The sequence below is a fragment of the Lagopus muta genome, chromosome 3, assembly GCF_023343835.1.
Source record: "Lagopus muta isolate bLagMut1 chromosome 3, bLagMut1 primary, whole genome shotgun sequence".
Classification (NCBI taxonomy): Eukaryota; Metazoa; Chordata; class Aves; order Galliformes; family Phasianidae; genus Lagopus; species Lagopus muta.
The window spans coordinates 937,705-965,085 of record NC_064435.1 but is presented as its reverse complement, the minus strand read 5'-3'; the positions used below and the strand labels follow the sequence as shown (position 1 = coordinate 965,085).

Here is a 27,381-nt window from a genome sequence, read left to right as displayed (position 1 = left end):
GGATGCTGCATTGCTGGGGGGTCCTGGGGGGCTCTGTTGTCCTGGGGGGGGGGGGGGGTTGCCACCCTTTGGGTGCATGGGCAGCATGCAGTGCTGACGGCTGCAGTGGAGATGGGGGGGGTATGGGGGGCTCTGCTGCAGCCTGGGGGGAGGGGGGGGGTCTGTGCTGTCCTGGGGGGGGGGCAATGAGAGGATGCTGCATTGCTGGGGGGGCTGGGGGGGGGGGGGGGGGGCAATGAGAGGATGCTGCATTGCTGGGGGGGGTCCCGGGGGGTTCTGCTGTCCTGGGGGGGGGTGGGGGGGGGGGGCTGCAGTCCTGCGCTGACTTTGGTTGCACGGGCAGCATGCAATGCTGATGGCTGCAGTGGAGATGGGGGGGGGGGGGGGGGGCATGGGGGGCTCTGCTGCGGCCCGGGGGGAGTGGGGGGGGGGTCCTGAGGGGGGGCAATGAGAGGATGCTGCATTGCTGGGGGGTCCTGGGGGGGGGGGGGGGGGCAATGAGAGGATGCTGCATTGCTGGAGGGTTTAAGGGGGTTCTGCTGTCCTGGGGGGGGGGGCTGCAGTCGTTTGGGTGCATGGGCAGCATGCAGTGCTGACGGCTGCAGTGGAGGTGGGGCGGGAGGGCATGGGGGGCTCTGCTGCAGACCAGGCGGAGTTGGGGGGGGTCCTGGGGGGGGAGCAATGAGAGGATGCTGCATTGCTGAGGGGTTCTAAGGGGGGGGGGGGGGGCAATGAGAGGATGCTGCTTTGCTGGGGGGTCCTGGGGGGGGGGGGGCAATGAGAGGATGCTGCATTGCTGGGGGATCCCGGGGGGTTCTGCTGTCCTGGGGGGGGGGGGGGGCTGCAGTCCTGCGCTGACTTTGGGTGCATGGGCAGCATGCAGTGCTGATGGCTGCAGTGGAGATGGGGGGGGGGGGCCATGGGGGGCTCTGCTGCAGCATTAGGGGACTGGGGGGGGGTCTGTGCTGGGGTCCTTGGGGGGGGGGCAATGAGAGGATGCTGCATTGCTGAGGGCTCCTGGGGGGCTCTGCTGTCCTGGGGGGGGGGGGGGGGCTCTGCTGCAGCCCGGGGGGAGAGTGGGGGGGGTCCTGAGGGGGGGCAATGAGAGGATGCTGCATTGCTGGGGGGGGGTCCTGGGGGGTTCTGTTGTCCTGGGGGGGGGGGGGGGGCTCTGCTGCAGCCCGGGGGGAGAGTGGGGGGGGGTCCTGAGGGGGGGCAATGAGAGGATGCTGCATTGCTGGGGGGGGGTCCTGGGGGGTTCTGTTGTCCTGGGGAGGGGGGGGGGGCTCTGCTGCAGCCTGGGGGGAGTGGGAGGGGGGGTCCTGAGGGGGGGCAATGAGAGGATGCTGCATTGCTGGGGGGTCCTGGGGGGTTCTGTTGTCCTGGGGAGGGGGGGGGGCTCTGCTGCAGCCTGGGGGGAGTGGGGAGGGGTCCTGAGGGGGGGCAAAGAGAGGATACTGCATTGCTGAGGGCTCCTGGGGGGTTCTGCTGTCCTGGGGGGGGGCTCTGCTGCAGCCTGGGGGAAGTGGGAGGGGGGGTCCTGAGGGGGGGCAATGAGAGGATGCTGCATTGCTGGGGGGGGTCCCGGGGGGCTCTGCAGTCCTGCACTGACTTTGGTTGCGTGGCCTCATGCGATGCTCACAGCTGCAGTGGAGCGGTGGGGGGGGGGGGGGGGGACTGCAGCTCCCTGCATTGGGGGTGATGGAGAGGAGGGAGGGGAGGGGGGGGGGGGGTTGTGTTCAGCCCCCCCCCCCCGGGGCAGCGGATGGATGTGGGGCTGTGAGCCCCCACCGTGTTCCCCACGGCGCCGCTGTGTGGCAGGGGAGGAGGCGGCGCTGGCGCAGGAGAGGCTGGAATGGCTGCGGATGCGGTACCTGATCGCGGCGCAGAGCAGCGCCGACACGGAGCAACGCATGGCGCAGGCCATGGACGCTTCGTCCCGCGTTGGAGCCGCGCAGGAGGACCTGCAGCTCTGGTTGGGCCGCGTGGAGATGGAGCTGAAGGCGTGGGATGGGAGGGAGCCGCCGTGCAGCGACCGGGACAAGGTGTGAGAATGCAGCCATGCAGCGTCGGTGCTGCATGGTTGGCTGTGTGCTGTATGAGAGCCCTGCGTGGCCCTTAGGGGGGGAAATGCAGCTCCAGAGCCCTGTTTGGTGCATTGGGTGACGGTGTCGCATGTGCTGCAGCTGCAGCAGTTCCTGCGTTCGGAGCTGGAGCGCTTGGCGGGGCTGCAGGAGCGGCTGGATGCAGCGGGCAGCGTGCAGCTGGATGTGCAGGCGTTGGATGCGCAGCTGGCTGAGCACAAGGTGGGTCAAGGAGCCGTGCCTTCATGCATGGGTGATGCATGCAGCAATGCAGGCTGCCCCATGGATGCATGCAGCAATGCAGGCTGCCCCATGGATGCAGCAATGCAGGCTGAGCACAAGGTGGGTCAAGGAGCCGTGCCTTCATGCATGGGTGATGCATGCAGCAATGCAGGCTGCCCCATGGACGCATGCAGCAATGCAGGCTGCCCCATGGATGCAGAGCTGGCTGAGCACAAGGTGGGTCGGGGAGCCGTGCCTTCATGCATGGGTGGCGCATGCAGCAATGCAGGCTGCCCCATGGATGCACGCAGCAATGCAGGCTGCCCCATGGATGCACAGCTGGCTGAGCACAAGGTGGGTCGGGGGAGCCGTGCTTTCATGCATGGGTGACGCATGCAGCAATGCAGGCTGCCCCATGGATGCATGCAGCAATGCAGGCTGCCCCATGGATGCATGCAGCAATGCAGGCTGCCCCATGGCTGCACAGCTGGCTGAGCACAAGGTGGGTCGGGGAGCCGTGCTTTCATGCATGGGTGACGCATGCAGCAATGCAGGCTGCCCCATGGATGCATGCAGCAATGCAGGCTGCCCCATGGATGCATGCAGCAATGCAGGCTGCCCCATGGCCGCATGCAGCAATGCAGGCTGCCCCATGGATGCACAGCTGGCTGAGCACAAGGTGGGTCAAGGAGCCGTGCCTTCATGCATGGGTGATGCATGCAGCAATGCAGGCTGCCCCATGGACGCATGCAGCAATGCAGGCTGCCCCATGGATGCATGCAGCAATGCAGGCTGCCCCATGGATGTGCAGCTGGCTGAGCACAAAGGGGGGTCGGGGAGCCGTGCCTTCATGCATGGGCGATGCATGCAGCAATGCAGGCTGCCCCATGGACGCATGCAGGAATGCAGGCTGCCCCATGGATGCATGCAGCAATGCAGGCTGCCCCATGGATGCGCAGCTGGCTGAGCACAAGGTGGGTCGGGGAGCCGTGCCTTCATGCATGGGTGATGCATGCAGCAATGCAGGCTGCCCCATGGATGCATGCAGCAATGCAGGCTGCCCCATGGACGCACGCAGCAATGCAGGCTGCCCCATGGATGCATGCAGCAATGCAGGCTGCCCCATGGACGCATGCAGCAATGCAGGCTGCCCCATGGATGCATGCAGCAATGCAGGCTGCCCCATGGCTGCACAGCTGGCTGAGCACAAGGTGGGTCAAGGAGCCGTGCCTTCATGCATGGGTGGCGCATGCAGCAATGCAGGCTGCCCCATGGACGCATGCAGCAATGCAGGCTGCCCCATGGCTGCGCAGCTGGCTGAGCACAAGGTGGGTCGGGGAGCCGTGCCTTCATGCATGGGTGGTGCATGCAGCAATGCAGGCTGCCCCATGGATGCATGCAGCAATGCAGGCTGCCCCATGGATGCAGCAATGCAGGCTGAGCACAAGGTGGGTCGGGGAGCCGTGCCTTCATGCATGGGTGACGCATGCAGCAATGCAGGCTGCCCCATGGACGCATGCAGCAATGCAGGCTGCCCCATGGATGCACAGCTGGCTGAGCACAAGGTGGGTCAGGGAGCCGTGCCTTCATGCATGGGTGGCGCATGCAGCAATGCAGGCTGCCCCATGGATGCATGCAGCAATGCAGGCTGCCCCATGGATGCACAGCTGGCTGAGCACAAGGTGGGGCGGGGAGCCGTGCCTTCATGCATGGATGACGCATGCAGCAATGCAGGCTGCCCCATGGATGCATGCAGCAATGCAGGCTGCCCCATGGATGCATGCAGCAATGCAGGCTGCCCCATGGCTGCACAGCTGGCTGAGCACAAGGTGGGTCGGGGAGCCGTGCCTTCATGCATGGGTGATGCATGCAGCAATGCAGGCTGCCCCATGGATGCATGCAGCAATGCAGGCTGCCCCATGGCCGCATCACCTCCTTCCATCCTGCAGCTGCTCTCAGCTGAGATCCTGCACCACCGCAGCTCGGTGGAGCGGCTGCTGGGCGTCGCAGAGCCGATGCTGCGCTGCAGCCCGCAATCGACGCAGCAACACGCAGAGGTGAGCGCCGCATCCTGGCCACCCGTGCAGCCGGCGGTGCTGCAACCCTGCGCCCACCTCTGCTGCATCCCCGCAGCCCTCGGTGCAGGCACTGCAGGAGCAGGCAGAGCAGCTGTGGCGGCGCAGCGCGGCGCGTTCGGTGCAGCTGGAGCAGGCGCAGGCGCTGCTGGCGCAGTTCTGCCAGGCGCAGGCGGAGCTGCAGCCCTGGTTGGAGGAGACGCAGGCGGCCGCAGCGCAGCTCTGCACCGACGCCAGCAGCTGCGAGGCGTTCCGGGAGCAGCAGGCGCTGCTGCAGGTGAGCGCAGCCGGCGGGAGGCCTGGGACACCAATGGGGGTTATGGGGGTCTGATGCCCCATAGCGATGCCCCCGCCGCATCTCTGGGTCACTTTTAGGGTCTGCTGCCCCATAGCGCTGCCCCAACCCCACTACTGGGTCCCTTTTAGGGTCTGCAGCCCCATAGCGCTGCCCCCACCCCACCATTGGGTCCCTTTTAGGGTCTGCTGCCCCACAGCTCTGTCCCCACCCCACCATTGGGTCCCTTTTGGGGTCTGCAGCCCCATAGCTCTTTCCCCATGCAACCTCTGGGTCCCTTTTAGGGTCTGCTGCCCCATAGCGGTGTCCCCACCCCACCATTGGCTCTCTAATGGGGTCTGCTGCCCCATAGTGGTGTACTGTACCACCAAGGGGTTCCTATTGGTACCCACTGCCCCATAGCTCTGCCCCCCCCTGCCTCATTGGGTCCCTTTTAAGGTCTGCTGCCCCATAGCTCTGCCCCAACCCCACTACTGGGTCCCTTTTAGGGTCTGCAGCCCCACAGTGATGTACTGTGCCACCCCACCCCCCCATTGGGTCCCATTTAAGGTCTGCAGCCCCACAGCAGTGCCCCCACCCCACCATTGGGTCCCTTTGGGGTCTGCAGCCCCATAGCTCTGCCCCCACCCCACCGTTGGGTTCCTATAGGCGTCTGCTGCCCCATAGCGATGTACTGTGCCACCCCACCCCACCACTGGGTCCCTTTTAGGACCTGCAGCCCCACAGCTCTGCCCCCACCCCACCACTGGGTTCCTATAGGAGTCTGCTGCCCCATAGCGATGTACTGTGCCACCAAGGGGTTCCTATTGGTACCCACTGCCCCATAGCGCTGCCCCAACCCCACTACTGAGTCCCTTTTAGGGTCTGCAGCCCCACAGCTCTGCCCCCACCCCACCATTGGGTCCCTTTTAGGGTCTGCAGCCCCACAGTGATGTACTGTGCCACCCCACCCCCCCATTGGGTCCCATTTAAGGTCTGCAGCCCCACAGCAGTGCCCCCACCCCACCATTGGGTTCCTATAGGAGTCTGCTGCCCCATAGCTCTGCCCCCACCCCACCATTGGGTTCCTATAGGAGTCTGCCCTATAGCTGCCCCATAGCGATGTACTGTGCCACCCCACCCCATCTCTGTGTCCCTTTTAGGGTCTGCAGCCCCATAGCGCTGCCCCCACCCCACCATTGGGTTCCTATAGGCGTCTGCTGCCCCATAGCGATGTACTGTGCCACCCCACCCCACCACTGGGTCCCTTTTAGGGTCTGCAGCCCCACAGCTCTGCCCCCACCCCCTACTGGGTCCCTTTGGGGGCCTGCTGCCCCATAGCGCTGCCCCCACCCCACCATTGGGTTCCTATAGGAGTCTGCCCTATAGCTGCCCCATAGCGATGTACTGTGCCACCCCACCCCACCATTGGGTCCTTTTAGGGCCTGCAGCCCCATAGCTCCGTCCCCACCCCACCATTAGGTCCCTTTTAGGGTCTGCTGCCTCACAGCTCTGCCCCCACCCCACTGTTGGGTCCCTTTTAGGGTCTGCAGCCCCACAGCAGTGCCCCCACCCCACCATTGGTTTCCTATAGCAGTCTGCTGCCCCATAGTGCTGTACTGTGCCACCCCACGCCCCCATTGGGTCCCTTTTAAGGTCTGCTGCCCCACAGCTCTGCCCCCACCCCACTGTTGGGTCCCTTTTAGGGTCTGCTGCCCCATAGCGCTGCCCCAACCTCACTACTGGGTCCCTTTTAGGGTCTGCAGCCCCACAGTGATGTACTGTGCCACCTCAACCCCCATTAGGTCCCTTTTAGGGTCTGCTGCCCCATAGCGCTGCTCCCACCCCACCATTGGGTCCCTTTTAGGGTCTGCTGCCCCATAGCTCTGTCCCCACCCCACCATTGGGTTCCTATAGGAGTCTGCCCTATAGCTGCCCCATAGCGATGTACTGTGCCACCAGGGGGTTCCTATTGGTACCACTGCCCCATAGCTCGGTGCCCCCACCCCACCATTGGCTCCCTTTTAGGGTCTGCTGCCCCATAGCTCTGTCCCCACCCCACCATTGGGTTCCTATAGGAGTCTGCCCTATAGCTGCCCCATAGCGATGTACTGTGCCACCAGGGGGTTCCTATTGGTACCACTGCCCCATAGCTCGGTGCCCCCACCCCACCATTGGCTCCCTTTTAGGGTCTGCTGCCCCATAGCTCCATCCCCACCCCACCTCTAAGTCCCTTTTAAGGTCTGCAGCCCCACAGCTCTGCCCCCACCCCACCATTGGGTTCCTATAGGAGTCTGCTGCCCCATAGCGATGTACTGTGCCACCCCACCCCACCATTGGGTCCTTTTAGGGTCTGCAGCCCCACAGCTCTGCCCCCACCCCACCATTGGGTTCCTATAGGAGTCTGCTGCCCCATAGCGATGTACTGTGCCACCATTGGGTTCCTATTGGTACCCACTGCCCCATAGCGCTGTCCCAACACCACCATTGGGTCCCTTTGGGGTCTGCTGCCCCATAGCGCTGCCCCCATCTCATCTCTGGGTCCCTTTTAAGGTCTGCAGCCCCACAGTGATGTAGTCTGCCACCTCACCCCCCCATTGGGTCCCTTTTAGGGTCTTCTGCCCCATAGCGCTGCCCCCACCCCACCATTGGGTTCCTATAGGAGTCTGCCCTATAGCTGCCCCATAGCGATGTACTGTGCCACCTTTGGGTCCCTATAGCTACTGTTCCCTGCATGGGATCTGTATGGGGTCTGCTGCCCCATAGCGCTGCTCCCATCCCACCATTGGTTTCCTATAGGAGTCTGCTGCCCCATAGCGATGTACTGTGCCACCCCACCCCACCTCTGTGTCCCTTTTAGGGCCTGCAGCCCCACAGCAGTGCCCCCACCCCACCATTGGGTCGTTTTAGGGCCTGCAGCCCCATAGCGATGCCCCCACCCCACCTCTCGGTCCCTTTTAGGGTCTGCTGCCCCATAGCTCTGTCCCCACCCCACCATTGGGTCCCTTTGGGGTCTGCTGCCCCATAGCGCTGCCCCCACCCCAGTACTGGGTCCTTTTAGGGCCTGCAGCCCCACAGCTCTGCCCCCACCCCACCATTGGGTCCTTTTAGGGTCTGCAGCCCCACAGCTCTGCCCCCACCCCACCGTTGGTTTCCTATAGGCGTCTGCTGCCCCATAGTGATGTACTGTGCCACCCCACCCCCCCATTGGGTCCCATTTAAGGTCTGCAGCCCCACAGCAGTGCCCCCACCCCACCATTGGGTTCCTATAGGCGTCTGCTGCCCCATAGCTCTGTCCCCACCCCAACATTGGGTTCCTATAGGTGTCTGCCCTATAGCTGCCCCATAGCGATGTACTGTGCCACCCCAACCCACCTCTGGGTCCCTTTTAGGGTCTGCAGCCCCACAGCTCTGCCCCCACCCCACCATTGGGTCCTTTTAGGGCCTGCAGCCCCACAGCTCTGCCCCCACCCCACCTCTGGTTCCCCACAAGCTCTGCACCCTCCTTTCCCCCTATGGATCCCTGCAGCAGATCCAGCTCCCCTCAGTGCTGCTGCAGCCCCTCCATGCATCCCATGCACCCCCCCCCCCCCCCCCCCATGCAGTGCCTGCGCGAAGCCGTCGCCGAGCACCGCCCCCTGGTGGCCAAGCTGCAACGCGCAGCCGTGCAGCTGCAGGAGCTCAACGCCGAGCAGGCGGCGCCGCTGCAACAGAGCTGCAAGGATGCACAGGAGCTCTACAACCGCATCCGAGAGCGCATGCAGACGGCGGCCGCCATGCTGGAGGAGGCGCTGCCGCGGTACGGGCAGGTAGGGAGCAGCGCTGCAGCACCGCAGCCACCGTGGGGTGGGGGTCGGGGGGGGGGAGGAAGATGCTGGTGGTGCAGCATTGCAATGCGTCCCCCCCCCCCCCTGCAGCTGAGCGAGCGCATGGATCTGCTGCACGAGTGCCTGGAGCGGCTGCAGGGGAGGCTGCGGGGCTGCCCTCCTTTGCATGGCGACGCGGCGCAGCTGCGGGAGAGGCTGCGGGGAGAACGGCGTGGCGCTGGCGGAGCTGCGGCAGATGGGGGCTGCGCTGCAGGCGGTGCGGGCGCAATGCGACGAGCTGCAGGGCGGCATGCGGGCGGGAGGCTGCGGCGCTGCGGCTACAGGTAGGGGGGCAGGAGGTGGCCCTCCCTCCATTGGGCTCTGCTGCCCCATAGCGGTCCCAATAGATTCTGGTCCCACTGCCCCATAGCGGTGTCCCTGTGCCACCTCAGGGTCCCTTTTGGGGTCTGCAGCCCCATAGATCTGTCCCCACCCCCCCATTGGGTTCCTATAGGAATCTTCTGCCCCATAGCGATGTACTGTGCCACCCCACCCCCCCATTGGGTCCCTTTTAGGGTCTGCTGCCCCATAGATCTGTCCCCACCCCCCCACTGGGTCCCTTTGGGGGTCTGCTGCCCCATAGCGGCGGCCCCACACTAACATTGAGTCCCTATGGGGGTCTGCTGCCCCATAGCAGTGTTCTTAACCCACCAGTGGGTCCTTATGGGGGTCTGCTGCCCCATAGTGGCGGCCCCACACCACCATTGGGACCCTTTGGGGTTCTGCTGCCCCATAGCAGTGTTCCCACCCCCCCATTGGGTCCCTATGGGGGTCTGCTGCCCCATAGATCTGTCCCCACCCCACCACTGTGTCCCTATGGGGGTCTGCTGCCCCATAGCGGTGTCCCCACCCCCCCATTGGGTCCCTTTGGGGGTCTGCTGCCCCATAGCAGTGTTCCCACCCCACTATTGGGTTCCTATGGGGATCTGCTGCCCCATAGCGGTGTCCCCACCCCCCCATTGGGTCCCTTTGGGGGTCTGCTGCCCCATAGCGGTGTTCCCACCCCACTATTGGGTTCCTATGGGGGTCTGCTGCCCCATAGATCTGTCCCCACCCCACCACTGGGTCCCTTTGGGGGTCTGCTGCCCCATAGCAGTGTTCCCACCCCACCATTGTGTCCCTATGGGGGTCTGCTGCCCCATAGATCTGTTCCCACCCCCCCATTGGGTCCCCTTGGGGGTCTGCTGCCCCATAGCGGTGTTCCTACCCCACCATTGGCTCTCTATGGGGGTCTGCTGCCCCATAGCGGTACTCCCACCCCACCATGGGTTCCCTTTTAGGGTCTGCTGCCCCATAGCGGTGTCCCTGTGCCACCTCAGGGTCCCTTTTGGGGTCTGCAGCCCCATAGATCTGCCCCCACTCCACCATTGGGTTCCTATAGGAGTCTGCTGCCCCATTGCTCTGTCCCCCCCTTCCCCCCCTCCACTGGGTCCCTTTTAGGGCCTGCAGCCCCACTGCTCTGCCCCCACCCCACCTTTGGGTTCCTATAGGAATCTTCTGCCCCATAGCGATGTACTGTGCCACCCCACCCCCCCATTGGGTCCCTTTTAGGGTCTGCAGCCCCACAGCTCTGCCCCCACCCCCCCATTGGGTCCCTATGGGGGTCTGCTGTCCCATAGCGGTGTTCTTAACCCACCATTGGGTCCCTTTGGGGGGTCTGCTGCCCCATAGCGGCGGCCCCACACTACCATTGGGACCCTTTGGGGGTCTGCTGCCCCATAGCGATGCCCCCACTCCCCTACTGAGTCCCTTTTGGGGTCTGCTGCCCCATAGCGGCGGCCCCACCCCACCATTGGGTCCCTTTGGGGATCTGCCGCCCCATAGATCTGTCCCCACCCCCCCACTGGGTCCCTTTGGGGGTCTGCTGCCCCATAGCGGCGGCCCCACACTAACATTGAGTCCCTATGGGGGTCTGCTGCCCCATAGCAGTGTTCTTAACCCACCAGTGGGTCCTTATGGGGGTCTGCTGCCCCATAGTGGCGGCCCCACACCACCATTGGGACCCTTTGGGGGTCTGCTGCCCCATAGATCTGTCCCCACCACCCCACTGGGTCCCTTTTGGGGTCTGCTGCCCCATAGCGGTGTTCCTACCCCACCATTGGGTTCCTATGGGGGTCTGCTGCCCCATAGATCTGTTCCTACTCCACCATTGGCTCTCTATGGGGATCTGCTGCCCCATAGCAGTGTTCTTACCCCACCATTGGGTCCCTTTGGGGGTCTGCTGCCCCATAGATCTGTCCTCACCCCACCTCTGGGTCCCTATGGGGTTCTGCTGCCCCATAGCAGTGTCCCCACCCCCCCCCACTGGGTCCCTATGGGAGTCTGCTGCCCCATAGCGGTATTCCCACCCCACCATTGGGTCCCTTTCGGGGTCTGCTGCCCCATAGCTCTGTCCCCACCCCACCATTGGCTCTCTATGGGGGTCTGCTGCCCCATAGCGATGTACTGTGCCACCAAGGGGTTCCTGTTGGTACCCACTGCCCCATAGATCTGTCCTCACCCCACACTGGGTCCCTATGGGGGTCTCTAGCCCCATAGCGGCGTCCCCACCCCCCCATTGGGTCCGTTTGGGGGTCTGCTGCCCCATAGATCTGTCCCCACCCCCCCACTGGGTCCCTTTGGGGGGCTGTGGACCCATAGGTCTGTTCCCACCCCACCATTGGGTCCCTATGGGGGTCTGCTGCCCCATAGATCTGTCCCCACCCCACCATTGGGTCCCTTTTAGGGTCTACAGCCCCACAGCTCTGCCCCCTGCCCTCCCTCCATTGGGCTCTGCTGCCCCATAGCGGTCCCAATAGATTCTGGTTCCACTGCCCCATAGCGGTGTCCCTGTGCCACCTCAGGGTCCCTTTTGGGGTCTGCAGCCCCATAGATCTGTCCCCACCCCACCATTGGGTTCCTATAGGAATCTTCTGCCCCATAGTGATGTACTGTGCCACCCCACCCCCCCATTGGGTCCCTTTTAGGGTCTGCTGCCCCATAGGTCTGTCCCCATCCCACCATTGGGTCCCTTTTAGGGTCTGCAGCCCCATAGCGCTGCCCCCACCCCACCACTGGGTCCCTTTTAGGGTCTGCTGCCCCATAGCGATGTACTGTGCCACCAAGGGGTTCCTATTGGTACCCACTGCCCCATAGATCTGTCCCCACCCCCCCATTGGGTCCATTTTAGGGTCTGCTGCCCCATAGATCTGTCCCCACCCCACCACTGTGTCGCTATGGGGGTCTGCTGCCCCATAGCACTGTTCTTACCCCACCATTGTCTCTCTATGGGGGTCTGCTGCCCCATAGCGATGTTCCCACCCCCCCATTTGGTCCCTATGGGGGTCTGCTGCCCCATAGCAGTGTCCCCACCCCCCCACTGGGTCCCTTTTGGGGTCTGCTGCCCCATAGCGGCGTCCCCACCCCCCATTGGGTCCCTTTTAGGGTCTGCAGCCCCATAGCGGCGTCCCCACCCCACCATTGGCTCCCTATGGGGGTCTGCTGCCCCATAGCGATGTTCCCAGCCCACCACTGGGTCCTTTTGGGGGTCTGCTGCCCCATAGCGGTGTCCCCACCCCACCATTGGCTCTCTGTGGCGATCTGCTGCCCCATAGATCTGTCCCCACCACCCCACTGGGCCCCTTTTGGGGTCTGCTGCCCCATAGCGGTGTTCTTACCCCACCATTGGGTCCCTGTGGGGGTCTGCTGCCCCATAGCGCTGTTCCCACCCCACCATTGGCTCTCTATTGGCTTCTGCCGCCCCATAGCGCTGTTCCCACCCCACCACTGGGTTCCTGTAGGTGTCTGCTGCCCCATAGCGATGCACTGTGCCACCAAGGGGTTCCTATTGGTACCCACTGCCCCATAGATCTGTCCCCACCCCCCCATTGGGTCCCTTTTAGGGTCTGCTGCCCCATAGCTCTGTCCCCACCCCACCATTGGCTCTCTATGGGGGTCTGCTGCCCCATAGCGATGTACTGTGCCACCAAGGGGTTCCTGTTGGTACCCACTGCCCCATAGATCTGTCCTCACCCCCCCATTGGGTCCCTTTTAGGGTCTGCAGCCCCATAGTGGCGTCCCTCCCCCCCCATTGCATCCCTTTGGGGGTCTGCTGCCCCATAGATCTGTCCCCACCCCCCCATTCGGTCCCTTTTAGGGTCTGCAGCCCCATTGCGGCGTCCCCACCCCCCCACTGAGTCCCTTTTAGGGTCTGCTGCCCCATAGCTCCATCCCCACCCCACCATTGCGTCCCTTTTGGTGTCTGCAGCCCCACAGCTCTGCCCCCACCCCGCCATTGGTTTCCTATAGGAGTCTGCTGCCCCATAGCGGTGTACTGTGCCACCCCACCCCCCCATTGGGTCCCTTTTAGGGTCTGCAGCCCCATAGCGCTGTCCCCACCCCACCATTGGGTTCCTATAGGAGTCTGCTGCCCCATAGCTCTGTACTGTGCCACCCCACCCCCACCATTGGGTCCCTTTTAGGGTCTGCAGCCCCACAGCTCTGCCCCCCCCTTCCCCCCCCCCCCATTGGGTCCCTTTTAGGGTCTGTACCCCCATATCTCTGCCCCCCACCCCCCATGGGGTCCCATTTGTCTCCACACTCCCCCCCCCCTCCCCACTGTGCCCCATAGCGCTGCAGGACCGTGCTGCGCAGCTGCATTCGCAGTGGGGCTCCCTGCAAAGCGAGGCGGAGGCGGCGCAGCAGCGGCTGCAGGAGCTGCAGGCGTTGGCAGAGCGATTCTGGAGCGGAGCTGCGGAGCTGGGGCTCACATTGGCCGAGACGCAGCGGCTGCTGCTGCGCATGGAGGGCGAGGGGGGGGAACCCGAAGGCATCAGCGCCAGGCTGCAGTCCGTGCAGGTAGGTGGGAGGTGCAGGGAGGTCCCTGCAGGGGTGCAGGGTGATCCATGCAGGTGTGCAATAGGATCCGTGCAGGTGTGCAATAGGATCCGGGCAGGTGTGCAATAGGATCCATGCAGGTGTGCATAGCATGCAATGTGATCCATGCAGGTGTGCAATGTGATCCGTGCAGGTGTGCAATAGGATCCATGCAGGTGTGCAGTGTGATCCGTGCAGGTGTGCATAGCATGCAATGGGACCATGCAGGTGTGCAATAGGATCCGTGCAGGGGTGCAGTAGGATCTGTGCAGGTGTGCAATAGGATATGGGCAGGGGTGCAATAGGATCCATGCAGGTGTGCAATAGGATCCGTGCAGGGGTGCATTAGGATCCGTGCAGGTGTGCATAGCATGCAGTGTGATCCATGCAGGTGTGCATAGCATGCAGTGTGATCCGTGCTGGTGTGCAATAGGATCCAGGCAGGTGTGCATAGCATGCAGTGCCATCCATGCAGGTGTGCATAGCATGCAGTGTGATCCATGCAGGTGTGCATAGCATGCAGTGTGATCCGTGCTGGTGTGCAATAGGATCCAGGCAGGTGTGCAATAGGATCCATGCAGGTGTGCATAGCATGCAGTGTGATCCGTGCTGGTGTGCAATAGGATCCAGGCAGGTGTGCAATAGGATCCATGCAGGTGTGCATAGCATGCAGTGCCATCCATGCAGGTGTGCATAGCATGCAGTGTGATCCAGGCAGGGGTGCAATAGGATCCATGCAGGTGTGCTATGTGATCCATGCAGGTGTGCATAGCATGCAGGGTGATCCATGCAGGTGTGCAATAGGATCCGTGCAGGTGTGCAATAGGATCCATGCAGGGGTGCATAGCATGCATTGTGATCCATGCAGGTGTGCATAGCATGCAGGGTGATCCATGCAGGTGTGCAATAGGATCCGTGCAGGTGTGCAATAGGATCCATGCAGGGGTGCATAGCATGCAATGTGATCCATGCAGGTGTGCAATAGGATCCATGCAGGGGTGCAATAGGATCCGGGCAGGTGTGCATAGCATGCAATGTGATCCATGCAGGTGTGCAATAGGATCCGTGCAGGGGTGCAATAGGATCCGTGCAGATTTGCATAGCATGCAGTGTGATCCATGCAGGTGTGCATAGCATGCAGGGTGATCCATGCAGGTGTGCAGGGTGATCCATGCAGGTGTGCATAGCATGCATTGTGATCCAGGCAGGGGTGCAATAGGATCCGTGCAGGTGTGCATAGCATGCAGGGCGATACATGCAGGGGTGCAGTGCAATCCATGCAGGGGTGCAGGGTGATCCATGCAGGGGTGCAATAGGATCCGTGCAGGGGTGCATAGCATGCAGTGCGATCCATGCAGGTTTGCATAGCATGCAATGTGATCCATGCAGGTGTGCAGGGTGATCCATGCAGGTGTGCAGGGTGATCCATGCAGCTGTGCATAGCATGCATTGTGATCCAGGCAGGGGTGCAATAGGATCCGTGCAGGTGTGCATAGCATGCAGGGTGATCCATGCAGGGGTGCAGGGTGATCCATGCAGGTGTGCATAGCATGCATTGTGATCCATGCAGGTGTGCAATAGGATCCGTGCAGGTGTGCAATAGGATCTGTGCAGGTGTGCATAGCATGCAATGTGATCCATGCAGGTGTGCAATAGGATCCATGCAGTTGTGCAATGTGATCCATGCAGGTGTGCATAACATGCAGTGTGATCAATGCAGGGGTGCATAGCATGCAGTGTGATCCATGCAGGTGTGCAGTGTGATCCATGCAGGTGTGCAATAGGATCCGTGCAGGTGTGCAATAGGATCCGTGCAGGTGTGCATAGCATGCAGTGTGATCCATGCAGGTGTGCAGTGCAATCCATGCAGGGGTGCAATAGGATCCGGGCAGGTGTGCATAGCGTGCATTGTGATCCAGGCAGGTGTGCAATAGGGTCCGTGCAGGTGTGCAATAGGATCTGTGCAGGTGTGCAATAGGATCCGTGCAGGTGTGCAATAGGATCCATGCAGGTGTGCAATAGGATCTGTGCAGGTGTGCAATAGGATCCATGCAGGTGTGCAATAGGATCCATGCAGGTGTGCAATAGGATCTGTGCAGGTGTGCAATAGGATCCGTGCAGGTGTGCAATAGGATCCATGCAGGTGTGCAATAGGATCCATGCAGGTGTGCAATAGGATCTGTGCAGGTGTGCAATAGGATCCGTGCAAGGGTGCAATAGGATCCAGGCCGGTGTGCAATGTGATCCATGCAGGTGTGCAATAGGATCCGTGCAGGTGTGCATAGCATGCAGGGTGATCCATGCAGGTGTGAAATCGGATCCATGCAGGTGTGCATAGCATGCAGTGCGATCCATGCAGGGGCGCAGAGCATCCAGGGCGATCCATGCAGGTGTGCAATAGGATCTGGGCAGGTGTGCAATAGGATCCATGCAGGTGTGCAATAGGATCTGTGCAGGTGTGCAATAGGATCCATGCAGGTGTGCAATAGGATCTGTGCAGGTGTGCAATAGGATCCATGCAGGTGTGCAATAGGATCCGTGCAGGTGTGCAATAGGATCCGGGCAGGTGTGCAATAGGATCCGTGCAGGTGTGCAATAGGATCCGGGCAGGTGTGCAATAGGATCCGGGCAGGTGTGCATAGCATGCATTGTGATCCATGCAGGTGTGCAGGGTGATCCATGCAGGTGTGCAATAGGATCCATGCAGGTGTGCAATGTGATCCATGCAGGTGTGCAATGTGATCCATGCAGGTGTGCAATGTGATCCATGCAGGTGTGCAATGTGATCCATGCAGGTGTGCATAGCATGCAATGTGATCCATGCAGGTGTGCAATGTGATCCATGCAGGTGTGCATAGCATGCAATGTGATCCATGCAGGTGTGCAATAGGATCCATGCAGGTGTGCAATAGGATTGGTGCAGGGGTGCATAGCATGCAATGTGATCCATGCAGGTGTGCAATAGGATCCGTGCAGGGGTGCAATAGGATCCGGGCAGGGGTGCATAGCACGCAATGTGATCCATGCAGGTGTTCATAGCATGCAGGGTGATACATGCGGGTGTGCAGGGTGATCCATGCTGGTGTGAAATAGGATCCGTGCAGGTGTGCTTAGCATGCAGGGTGATCTGTGCAGGTGTGCAATAGGATCCGGGCAGGGGTGCAATAGGATCCATGCAGGTGTGCAATAGGATCCATGCAGGGGTGCATAGCGTGCAGTGTGATCCATGCAGGTGTGCATAACATGCAATGTGATCCATGCAGGTGTGCAGTGTGATCCATGCAGGTGTGCATAGCATGCAGGGTGATCCATGCAGGTGTGCAATAGGATCCATGCAGGTGTGCATAGCATGCATTGTGATCCATGCAGGTGTGCAATAGGATCCGTGCAGGTGTGCAGTAGGATCCGTGCAGGGGTGCATAGCATGCAGGGTGATCCATGCAGGTGTGCAATAGGATCTGTGCAGGGGTGCATAGCATGCAATGTGATCCATGCAGGTGTGCAATAGGATCCGTGCAAGTTTGCAATAGGATCCGTGCAGGGGTGCAATAGGATCCGTGCAGGGGTGCAGTGTGATCCATGCAGGTGTGCAATGTGATCCATGCAGGTGTGCATAGCATGCAGTGTGATCCATGCAGGGGTGCAATAGGATCCATGCAGGTGTGCATAGCATGCAGTGCCATACATGCAGGTGTGCTATGTGATCCATACAGGTGTGCATAGCATGCAGGGTGATCCATGCAGGTGTGCAATAGAATCCGTGCAGGGGTGCAATAGGATCCATGCAGGGGTGCAGTGTCATCCATGCAGGTGTGCATAGCATGCAATGTGATCCATGCAGGTGTGCAATAGGATCCGTGCAGATTTGCATAGCATGCAGTGTGATCCATGCAGGTGTGCATAGCATGCAGGGTGATCCATGCAGGTGTGCAGGGTGATCCATGCAGGTGTGCAGGGTGATCCATGCAGCTGTGCATAGCATGCATTGTGATCCAGGCAGGGGTGCAATAGGATCAGTGCAGGTGTGCATAGCATGCAGGGTGATCCATGCAGGGGTGCAGGGTGATCCATGCAGGTGTGCATAGCATGCATTGTGATCCATGCAGGTGTGCAATAGGATCCGTGCAGGTGTGCAATAGGATCTGTGCAGGTGTGCATAGCATGCAATGTGATCCATGCAGGTGTGCAATAGGATCCATGCAGTTGTGCAATGTGATCCATGCAGGTGTGCATAACATGCAGTGTGATCAATGCAGGGGTGCATAGCATGCAGTGTGATCCATGCAGGTGTGCAGTGTGATCCATGCAGGTGTGCAATAGGATCCGTGCAGGTGTGCAATAGGATCCGTGCAGGTGTGCATAGCATGCAGTGTGATCCATGCAGGTGTGCAGTGCAATCCATGCAGGGGTGCAATAGGATCCGGGCAGGTGTGCATAGCGTGCATTGTGATCCAGGCAGGTGTGCAATAGGGTCCGTGCAGGTGTGCAATAGGATCCATGCAGGTGTGCAATAGGATCCATGCAGGTGTGCAATAGGATCTGTGCAGGTGTGCAATAGGATCCGTGCAAGGGTGCAATAGGATCCAGGCAGGTGTGCAATGTGATCCATGCAGGTGTGCAATAGGATCCGTGCAGGTGTGCATAGCATGCAGGGTGATCCATGCAGGTGTGAAATCGGATCCATGCAGGTGTGCATAGCATGCAGTGCGATCCATGCAGGTGTGCAATAGGATCTGGGCAGGTGTGCAATAGGATCCGGGCAGGTGTGCATAGCATGCATTGTGATCCATGCAGGTGTGCAGGGTGATCCATGCAGGTGTGCAATAGGATCCATGCAGGTGTGCAATGTGATCCATGCAGGTGTGCAATGTGATCCATGCAGGTGTGCATAGCATGCAATGTGATCCATGCAGGTGTGCAATGTGATCCATGCAGGTGTGCATAGCATGCAATGTGATCCATGCAGGTGTGCAATGTGATCCATGCAGGTGTGCATAGCATGCAATGTGATCCATGCAGGTGTGCAATAGGATCCATGCAGGTGTGCAATAGGATTGGTGCAGGGGTGCATAGCATGCAATGTGATCCATGCAGGTGTGCAATAGGATCCGTGCAGGGGTGCAATAGGATCCGGGCAGGGGTGCATAGCACGCAATGTGATCCATGCAGGTGTTCATAGCATGCAGGGTGATACATGCGGGTGTGCAGGGTGATCCATGCTGGTGTGAAATAGGATCCGTGCAGGTGTGCTTAGCATGCAGGGTGATCTGTGCAGGTGTGCAATAGGATCCGGGCAGGGGTGCAATAGGATCCATGCAGGTGTGCAATAGGATCCATGCAGGGGTGCATAGCGTGCAGTGTGATCCATGCAGGTGTGCATAACATGCAATGTGATCCATGCAGGTGTGCAATAGGATCCGTGCAGGTGTGCAATAGGATCTGTGCAGGTGTGCATAGCATGCAATGTGATCCATGCAGGTGTGCAATAGGATCCATGCAGTTGTGCAATGTGATCCATGCTGGTGTGCATAACATGCAGTGTGATCCATGCAGGGGTGCATAGCATGCAGTGTGATCCATGCAGGTGTGCAGTGTGATCCATGCAGGTGTGCAATAGGATCCGTGCAGGTGTGCAATAGGATCCGTGCAGGTGTGCATAGCATGCAGTGTGATCCATGCAGGTGTGCAGTGTGATCCATGCAGGTGTGCAATAGGATCCGTGCAGGTGTGCAATAGGATCCGTGCAGGTGTGCATAGCATGCAGTGTGATCCATGCAGGTGTGCAGTGCAATCCATGCAGGGGTGCAATAGGATCCGGGCAGGTGTGCATAGCGTGCATTGTGATCCAGGCAGGTGTGCAATAGGGTCCGTGCAGGTGTGCAATAGGATCTGTGCAGGTGTGCAATAGGATCCGTGCAGGTGTGCAATAGGATCCATGCAGGTGTGCAATAGGATCCATGCAGGTGTGCAATAGGATCTGTGCAGGTGTGCAATAGGATCCGTGCAAGGGTGCAATAGGATCCAGGCAGGTGTGCAATGTGATCCATGCAGGTGTGCAATAGGATCCGTGCAGGTGTGCATAGCATGCAGGGTGATCCATGCAGGTGTGCAATAGGATCCATGCAGGGGTGCAATAGGATCCATGCAGGGGTGCAATAGGATCCGGGCAGGGGTGCATAGCATGCAGTGTGATCCATGCAGGTTTGCATAGCATGCAGTGTGATCCATGCAGGTGTGCAATAGGATCCGTGCAGGGGTGCATAGCATGCAATGTGATCCATGCAGGGGTGCATAGCATGCAGTGTGATCCATGCAGGTGTGCAATAGGATCCATGCAGGTGTGCAATAGGATCCATGCAGGTGTGCAGTGTGATCCATGCAGGTGTGCATAGCATGCAGGGTGATCCATGCAGGTGTGCAATAGGATCTGGGCAGGTGTGCAATAGGATCCATGCAGGTGTGCATAGCATGCAATGTGATCCATGCAGGTGTGCAATAGGATCCGTGCAGGTGTGCAATAGGATCCATGCAGGTGTGCAATAGGATCTGGGCAGGTGTGCAATAGGATCCGGGCAGGTGTGCAGAGCATGCAGTGTGATCCATGCAGGGGTGCAATAGGATCCATGCAGGTGTGCATAGCGTGCAATGTGATCCATGCAGGTGTGCAATAGGATCTGTGCAGGTTTGCATAGCATGCAATGTGATCCATGCAGGTGTGCATAGCGTGCAATGTGATCCATGCAGGTGTGCAATAGGATCTGTGCAGGTTTGCATAGCATGCAATGTGATCCATGCAGGTGTGCAGTGCAATCAATGAAGGTGTGCAATAGGATCCGTGCAGGTGTGCAATAGATCCATGCAGGTGTGCAATAGGATCCAGGCAGGTGTGCAGGGTGATCCATGCAGGTGTGCAATAGGATCCGGGCAGGGATGCAATAGGATCCATGCAGGGATGCTATAGGATCCGTGCAGGTGTGCATAGCATGCAGTGCCATCCATGCAGGTGTGCAGTGCAATCAATGCAGGTGTGCAATAGGATCCGTGCAGGGGTGCAATAGGATCCGTGCAGGTGTGCAATGTGATCCATGCAGGTGTGCATAGCATGCAGGGTGATCCATGCAGGTGTGCAATAGGATCCGTGCAGGTGTGCAATAGGATCTGGGCAGGTGTGCAATAGGATCCATGCAGGAGTGCAGAGCATGCAATGGGACCATGCAGGTGTGCAATAGGATCCGTGCAGGGGTGCAGTAGGATCTGTGCAGGTGTGCAATAGGATATGGGCAGGGGTGCAATAGGATCCATGCAGGTGTGCAATAGGATCCGTGCAGGGGTGCATTAGGATCCGTGCAGGTGTGCATAGCATGCAGTGTGATCCATGCAGGTGTGCATAGCATGCAGTGTGATCCGTGCTGGTGTGCAATAGGATCCAGGCAGGTGTGCATAGCATGCAGTGCCATCCATGCAGGTGTGCATAGCATGCAGTGTGATCCATGCAGGTGTGCATAGCATGCAGTGTGATCCATGCAGGTGTGCATAGCATGCAGTGTGATCCGTGCTGGTGTGCAATAGGATCCATGCAGGTGTGCATAGCATGCAGTGTGATCCGTGCTGGTGTGCAATAGGATCCAGGCAGGTGTGCAATAGGATCCATGCAGGTGTGCATAGCATGCAGTGCCATCCATGCAGGTGTGCATAGCATGCAGTGTGATCCAGGCAGGGGTGCAATAGGATCCATGCAGGTGTGCTATGTGATCCATGCAGGTGTGCATAGCATGCAGGGTGATCCATGCAGGTGTGCAATAGGATCCGTGCAGGTGTGCAATAGGATCCATGCAGGGGTGCATAGCATGCAATGTGATCCATGCAGGTGTGCAATAGGATCCATGCAGGTGTGCAATAGGATCCATGCAGGTGTGCAATAGGATCCGTGCAGGTGTGCAATAGGATCACAGAATCACAGAATCACAGAATCACCCGGGTTGGAAGGGACCCCAAGGATCATGCAGTTCCAACCCCCCTGCCTGGCAGGGCCACCAAACATCCACATTCAGATCAGGTTGCCCAGGACCCCGTCCAACCTGGCCTTAAACACGTCCAAGGACGGGGCATCCACAACCTCCCTGGGCAGCCCGTTCCAGGGCCTAACCACTCTCCTAGTAAAGAACTTCCCCCTAACATCTAACCTAAATCTTCCCTCCTTCAACTTAAAACCATTTCCCCTAGTCCTGCTGTTGTCAGCCCTTTTGAAGAGTTTACTCCCCTCCTGGGTGTAGGTTCCCTTCAGGTATTGATAGGCTGCCATGAGGTCACCCCGCAGCCTTCTCTTCTCCAGGCTGAACAAGCCCAACTCCCTCAGCCTGTCCTCATAGGGGAGGTGCTCCAGCCCCCTCATCATCTTAGTCGCCCTCCTCTGGACCCTCTCCAAAATCTCTATGTCTTTCTTGTACTGAGGGCTCCACACCTGGACACAGTACTCCAGGTGGGGCCTCACAAGAGCCGAGTAGAGAGGGACGATCACCTCCCTGTCCCTGCTGGCCACCCCTCTCCTGATGGAGCCCAGGATCCCATTTGCCTTTCGAGCTGCGCACTGCTGGCTCATATTCAGTCTCTCGTCCATCAGGACCCCCAGGTCCTTCTCTGCCGAGCTGCTCTCAAGGACCGCTCCTCCCAGCCTGTACAGGTGCCTGGGGTTCTTCCGGCCCAAATGCAAAACCTTGCACTTTGCCGTGTTGAACCTCATCAGGTTCACCCGAGCCCAGCCCTCCAGCCTGTCGAGGTCCCTCTGAATGGCATCCCTTCCTTCCGCCGTATCAACCGCACCACTCAGCTTGGTGTCGTCAGCAAACTTGCTGAGGGTGCACTCAATTCCCTCATCGATGTCATTAATAAAGATGTTAAAGAGCACCGGTCCCAAGACAGACCCTTGGGGGACACCACTTGTTACCGGCCTCCACCTGGACATAGAGCCATTGACCACCACCCTCTGTCTGCGGCCTTTCAACCAATTGCTTATCCATCGGGTCGTCCACCCATCAAATCCACTTCCCTCCAATTTGGAGATGAGGATGTGGTGGGGGACCATGTCAAAGGCCTTGCTCAGGTCCAGGTAAATGACATTGGTCGCCTTCCCTTCGTCCACCAATGCCGTCACTCCATCATAGAAGGCCACAAGATTAGTTAGGCATGACCTTCCTTTGGTGAAGCCGTGCTGGCTGTCTCGGATCACATGCTCATTCTTTATGTGACCGAGCATGTTGTCCAGGAGGATCTGTTCCATGATCTTCCCAGGCACGGAGGTGAGACTCACCGGCCTGTAGTTCCCCGGGTCCTCCCTGCTCCCCTTCTTGTATATGGGAGTGACGTGACCCTTCCTCCAGTCGTCCGGGACCTCACCTGACAGCCACGACTTCTCAAATGTGATGGAGAGCGGCTCGGCAACCACCTCAGCCAGCTCCTTCAGGACCCTGGGATGCACGCCATCCGGCCCCATAGACTTGTATTCATTCAGTCTAAGGAGGCACTCTCGGACTTGCTCTGCCCTTACAGTGGGGAGGGATTTACCTCCTTGGTCCCCACATGGAGGTTTGGGGATGCAGGGTTCAGGGACGTGAAAAAGACCAGAATCCTGGCCACCAGTGAAGACCGAGGTGAAGAACTCATTCAGCACCTCAGCTTTCTCTTCATCTGTTGAAGCCAGTTCTCCTTTTAAATTTACCAAAGTAGGTACGCCCGTTTTGGCCTGTCTCTTCTGGGCAATGTACCTGTAGAAGGTTTTCTTATTGTTTTTCACATCCCTTGCCAAGTTCAGTTCTGCCTGCGCCTTGGCTTCCCTGATCCCACGTCTGCAAGTCCGGACGGATCCATGCAGGGGTGCAGGGCGATCCATGCAGGAGTGCAGGGTGATCCATGCAGGGGTGCAATAGGATCCGTGCAGGGATGCAATAGGATCCATGCAGGTATGCATAGCATGCAGGGTGATCCATGCAGGTGTGCAATAGGATCCGGGCAGGGGTGCAATAGGATCCGTGCAGGTGTGCATAGCATGCAATGTGATCCATGCAGGTGTGCAATAGGATCCATGCAGGGGTGCAATAGGATCCATGAAGGGGTGCAATAGGATCTGTGCAGGTGTGCATAGCATGCAGGGTGATCCAGGCAGGGGTGCAATAGGATCTGTGCAGGTGTGCATAGCATGCAATGTGATCCATGCAGGTGTGCAATAGGATCCATGCAGGTGTGCAATAGGATCCATGCAGGTGTGCATAGCATGCAATGTGATCCATGCAGGTGTGCATAGCATGCAATGTGATCCATGCAGGTGTGCGTGATGTGCAGGGTGATCCAGTGCCATAGGGATCCACAGTGATGCCATAGGGGCCCATAGGGTGCCATAGGGATCCATAGGGTGCCATAAGGATCCATAGGGAACCATAAGGATCCTTAGGGTGCCGTAAGGAGCCATAGGGTGCTGTAAGAGCCATAGTGTGCCATAAAGATCCCTAGGCTGTGATTGGGATCCATAGGGTGTCGTAATGATCCATAGGGTGCCATAAGGATCTGTAGGGTGTCGTAAGAATCCATAGGGTGCCATAAGGATCAATAGGGTTCCATAGGGATCCATAGGGTGCCATAGGGATCCATAGGGTGCCATAAGGATCCATGGGGTGCCACAAAGATCCCTAGGCTGTGATTGGGATCCATAGGGTGTTGGAAGGATCCATAGCATGCCATATGGATATCTAGGGTGTGATTGGGATCCATTGGGTGCCATAAGGATCTGTAGGGTGCCATAGGAATCCATAGGGTGCCATAGGGATCCCTAGGGTGTGATTGGGATCCACACTGGGCGATAAAGATCCATAGGGTGCCGTAGGGTTCCATAGAGTGCCATAAGGATCTGTAGGGTACCATAGGGATCTGTAGGGTGCCATAAGAATCCATAGGGTGCCTAGGGATCCCTAGGGTGTGATTGTGATCCATAGGGTGCCGTAAGGATCCATAGGGTGCCATAGGGATCCATAGGGTGCCATAAGTATCCATAGGCTACCATAGGGATCCATAGGGTGCCATAAGGATCCATAGGGTGCCATAAAGATCCCTAGGCTGTGATTGGGATCCATAGGGTGCCATAGGGATCCATAGGGTGCCATAAGGATCTGTAGGGTGCCATAGGGATCCCTATGGTGCCATAAAGATCCATAGGGTGCCATAAGGTCCCTAGGGTGTCATAAGGATCCATGGGGTGCCATAAGGATCCATAGGGTGCCGTAAAGATCCCTAGGCTGTGATTGGGATCCATAGGGTGCCATCGGGATCCATAGGGTGCCATAAAGATCCCAAGGCTGTGATTGGGATCCATAGTGTGCCATGAGGATCCATAGGATGCCATAGGGATCCATAGGGTGCCATAAGGATCCATAGGGTGCCGTAAGGATCTGTAGGGTGCCATAGGGATCCATAGGGTGCCATAAGGATCCGTAGGGTGCCATAGGGACCCTTAGGGTGCCATAAGGATCCATCGGGTGCCATAGGGGTCCATAGGGTGCCATAAAGATCCATAGGGTGCTGTAGGGTTCCATAGGGTAGCATAAGGATCTGTAGGGTGCCATAGGGATCCATAGGGTGCCATAGTCATCCGTAAAGATCCCTAGGCTGTGATTGGGACCCATAGGGAGTCGTAAGGATCCATAGGGTGCCATAGGGATCCATAGGGTGCCATAGAGATCCATAGGGTGCCACAGGGATCCATAGAGTGCCATAAAGATCCCTAGGCTGTGATTGGGACCCAGAGGGTGCCATAAGGATCGCTAGGGTGCCATAAAGATGCACAGGGTGCCATAGGGACCCCATAGGGTGCCATAAGGATCCATAGGGTGCCATAGGGATCCGGGATCCATAGTGTGCCATAAGTATCCATAGGGTGCCATAGGGATCCATAGGGTACCATAAAGATCCCTAGGCTGTGATTGGGATCCATAGGGTGTCGTAAGGATTCATAGGGTACCGTAGGGATCCATAGGGTGCCATAAGGATCCATAGGGTGCCATAGGGGTTCATAGGGTGCCATAAGTATCCATAGGATGCCATAGGGATCCATAGGGTGCCATAAGGATCCATAGGGTGCCATAGGGATCCATAGGGTGCCATAAAGATCCATAGGGTGCCATGGGGATCCGTAGGGTGCCATAAGGATCTGTAGGGTACCATAGGGATCCATAGGGTGCCATAAAGATCCATAGGGTGCCATGGGGATCCGTAGGGTGCCATAAAGATCCCTAGGCTGTGATTGGGATCCATAGGGTGCCATAAGGATCGCCAGGGTGCCATAGGATCCCTAGACTGTGATTGGGATCCATAGGGTGCCATAAGGATCCATAGGGTGCCATAGGGATGCATAGGGTGCCAGAAAGATCCCAAGGCTGTGATTGGGATCCATAGGGGTGTCATAAGTATCCATAGGATGCCATAGGGATCCATAGGGTGCCATAAGGATCCATAGGGTGCCATAGGGATCCATAGGGTGCCATAAGGATCCATAGGGTGCCTTAGGGATCCATAGGGTGCCATAAGGATCCATAGGGTGCCATAGGGATCCATAGGGGTGCCATAAAGATCCATAGGGTGCCATGGGGATCCGTAGGGTGCCATAAAGATCCCTAGGCTGTGATTGGGATCCATAGGGTGCCATAAGGATCGCTAGGGTGCCATAGGGATCCCTAGACTGTGATTGGGATCCATAGGGTGCCATAAGGATCCATAGGGTGCCATAAGGATCCATAGGGTGCCATAAAGATCCCAAGGCTGTGATTGGGATCCATAGGGTGTCATAAGTATCCATAGGATGCCATAGGGATCCATAGGGTGCCATAAGGATCCATAGGGTGCCATAAGGATCCATAGGGTGCCATAGAGATCCATAGTGTGCCATAAGGTTCCATAGGGTGCCATAAGGAGCCATAGGGTGCTGTAAGAGCCATAGGGTGCCATAAAGATCCCTAGGGTGTGATTGGGATCCATAGGGTGTCGTAAGGATCTGTAGGGTGCCATAGGGATCTGTAGGGTGTCGTAAGAATCCATAGGGTGCCATAAGGATCTGTAGGCTGCCATAGGGTTCCATAGGGTGCCATAAGGATCCATAGGGTGCCATAGGGATCCATAGGGTGTCGTAAGTATCCATAGGGTGCCATAAAGATCCATAGGGTGCCTTAGGGATCCATAGGGTACTATAGGGATCCATAGGATGTCATAAGTATCCATAGGATGCCGTAGGGATCCATAGGGTGCCATAGGGACCCATAGGGATGCCGTGAGGATGCGTGGGGTGCCCCAAGGCGCTCAGTGGGGCAGTGGGGGGGGGGGGTTGGTGCTGAGCCCCCTTCGTGCCGCCCAAAGGCGCTGCAGGAGGAGCTGGAGGCGCTGCAGGCTGAGCTGCAGGCGCTGCGCTGCGTCGGGGCGCAGCTGACGGAGGCGTGTGGGGATGAGGCTGCAGGGAACGTCAGCAAAGGGGTGGAGGAGGTGAGGGGGGGAGATGGGGGGCGGGGGGGGGGGAGATGGGGGGGTGAGGGGGGATGATGGGGGGCGAGGGGGGGGGGAGATGGGGGGGGGGAAGATGGGTGGTGGGGGGGGGATGGGGGGGAGGATGGGGTTGGGGGGGGTGGGGGGGCAGGGGGGGGAGATGGGGGGTGAGGGGGGGGAGATGGGAGGGGAGGATGGGAGTGGGGGGGGATGGGGGGGAGGATGGGGGTGGGGGGTGGGGGATGGGGGGGGAGGGAGGGGGAGATGGGGGGTGGGGGGGGGGAGATGGGAGGGGAGGATGGGAGTGGGGGGGGGATGGGGGGGGAGGATGGGGGTGGGGGGGAGATGGGGGGGAGGATGGGGGGGGATGGGGGGCAGGGGGCGGGGAAGTGGGGGGGGAGGATGGGGGTGGGGGGTTGCGATGGGGGGCGGGGGGGAAGTGGGGGGCTGGATGGGGGTGGGGTGGGGATGGGAGTGGGGGTGGGGGGGGT

The 27,381-nt window shown here is 59.2% G+C and overlaps 1 protein-coding gene across 8 annotated transcripts; it reads left to right on the top strand.

Moving 5' to 3' along the window:
* The first annotated feature begins 1,741 nt into the window (after positions 1-1,741).
* Positions 1,742-19,629, top strand: LOC125691095 (microtubule-actin cross-linking factor 1, isoforms 6/7-like). 8 transcript variants are annotated; one of them, XR_007375908.1, is made up of 9 exons: positions 1,742-2,045; positions 2,187-2,306; positions 4,256-4,363; positions 4,440-4,658; positions 8,261-8,464; positions 8,573-8,805; positions 13,131-13,529; positions 17,504-17,922; positions 19,079-19,629. XR_007375908.1 is itself a non-coding variant. In XM_048940041.1 (7 exons), the coding sequence occupies exons 1-7, from the start codon at positions 1,770-1,772 to the stop codon at positions 13,399-13,401; spliced, it is 1,431 nt and encodes a 476-aa protein (XP_048795998.1). In that variant the 5' UTR covers positions 1,742-1,769; the 3' UTR covers positions 13,402-14,179. The 8 variants fall into 8 exon arrangements, 1 of the variants encoding a protein (XP_048795998.1); XR_007375909.1 differs by lacking the exons at positions 17,504-17,922; positions 19,079-19,629 and adding an exon at positions 13,851-14,179 and having other exon boundaries at positions 13,131-13,766; XR_007375910.1 differs by lacking the exons at positions 17,504-17,922; positions 19,079-19,629 and adding an exon at positions 14,010-14,178 and having other exon boundaries at positions 13,131-13,819.
* The last annotated feature ends 7,752 nt before the right edge of the window (positions 19,630-27,381 follow it).

Excerpts from the sequence above, each read along its gene's own strand:
- LOC125691095 (XM_048940041.1), top strand. The coding sequence starts at position 1,770 with ATGTGGGGCTGTGAGCCCCCACCGTGTTCCCCACGGCGCCGCTGTGTG. Across the intron at positions 2,307-4,255 it reads CGCAGCTGGCTGAGCACAAG|CTGCTCTCAGCTGAGATCCT; the intron begins GTGGGTCAAGGA and ends TCCATCCTGCAG. Across the intron at positions 4,364-4,439 it reads CGACGCAGCAACACGCAGAG|CCCTCGGTGCAGGCACTGCA; the intron begins GTGAGCGCCGCA and ends GCATCCCCGCAG.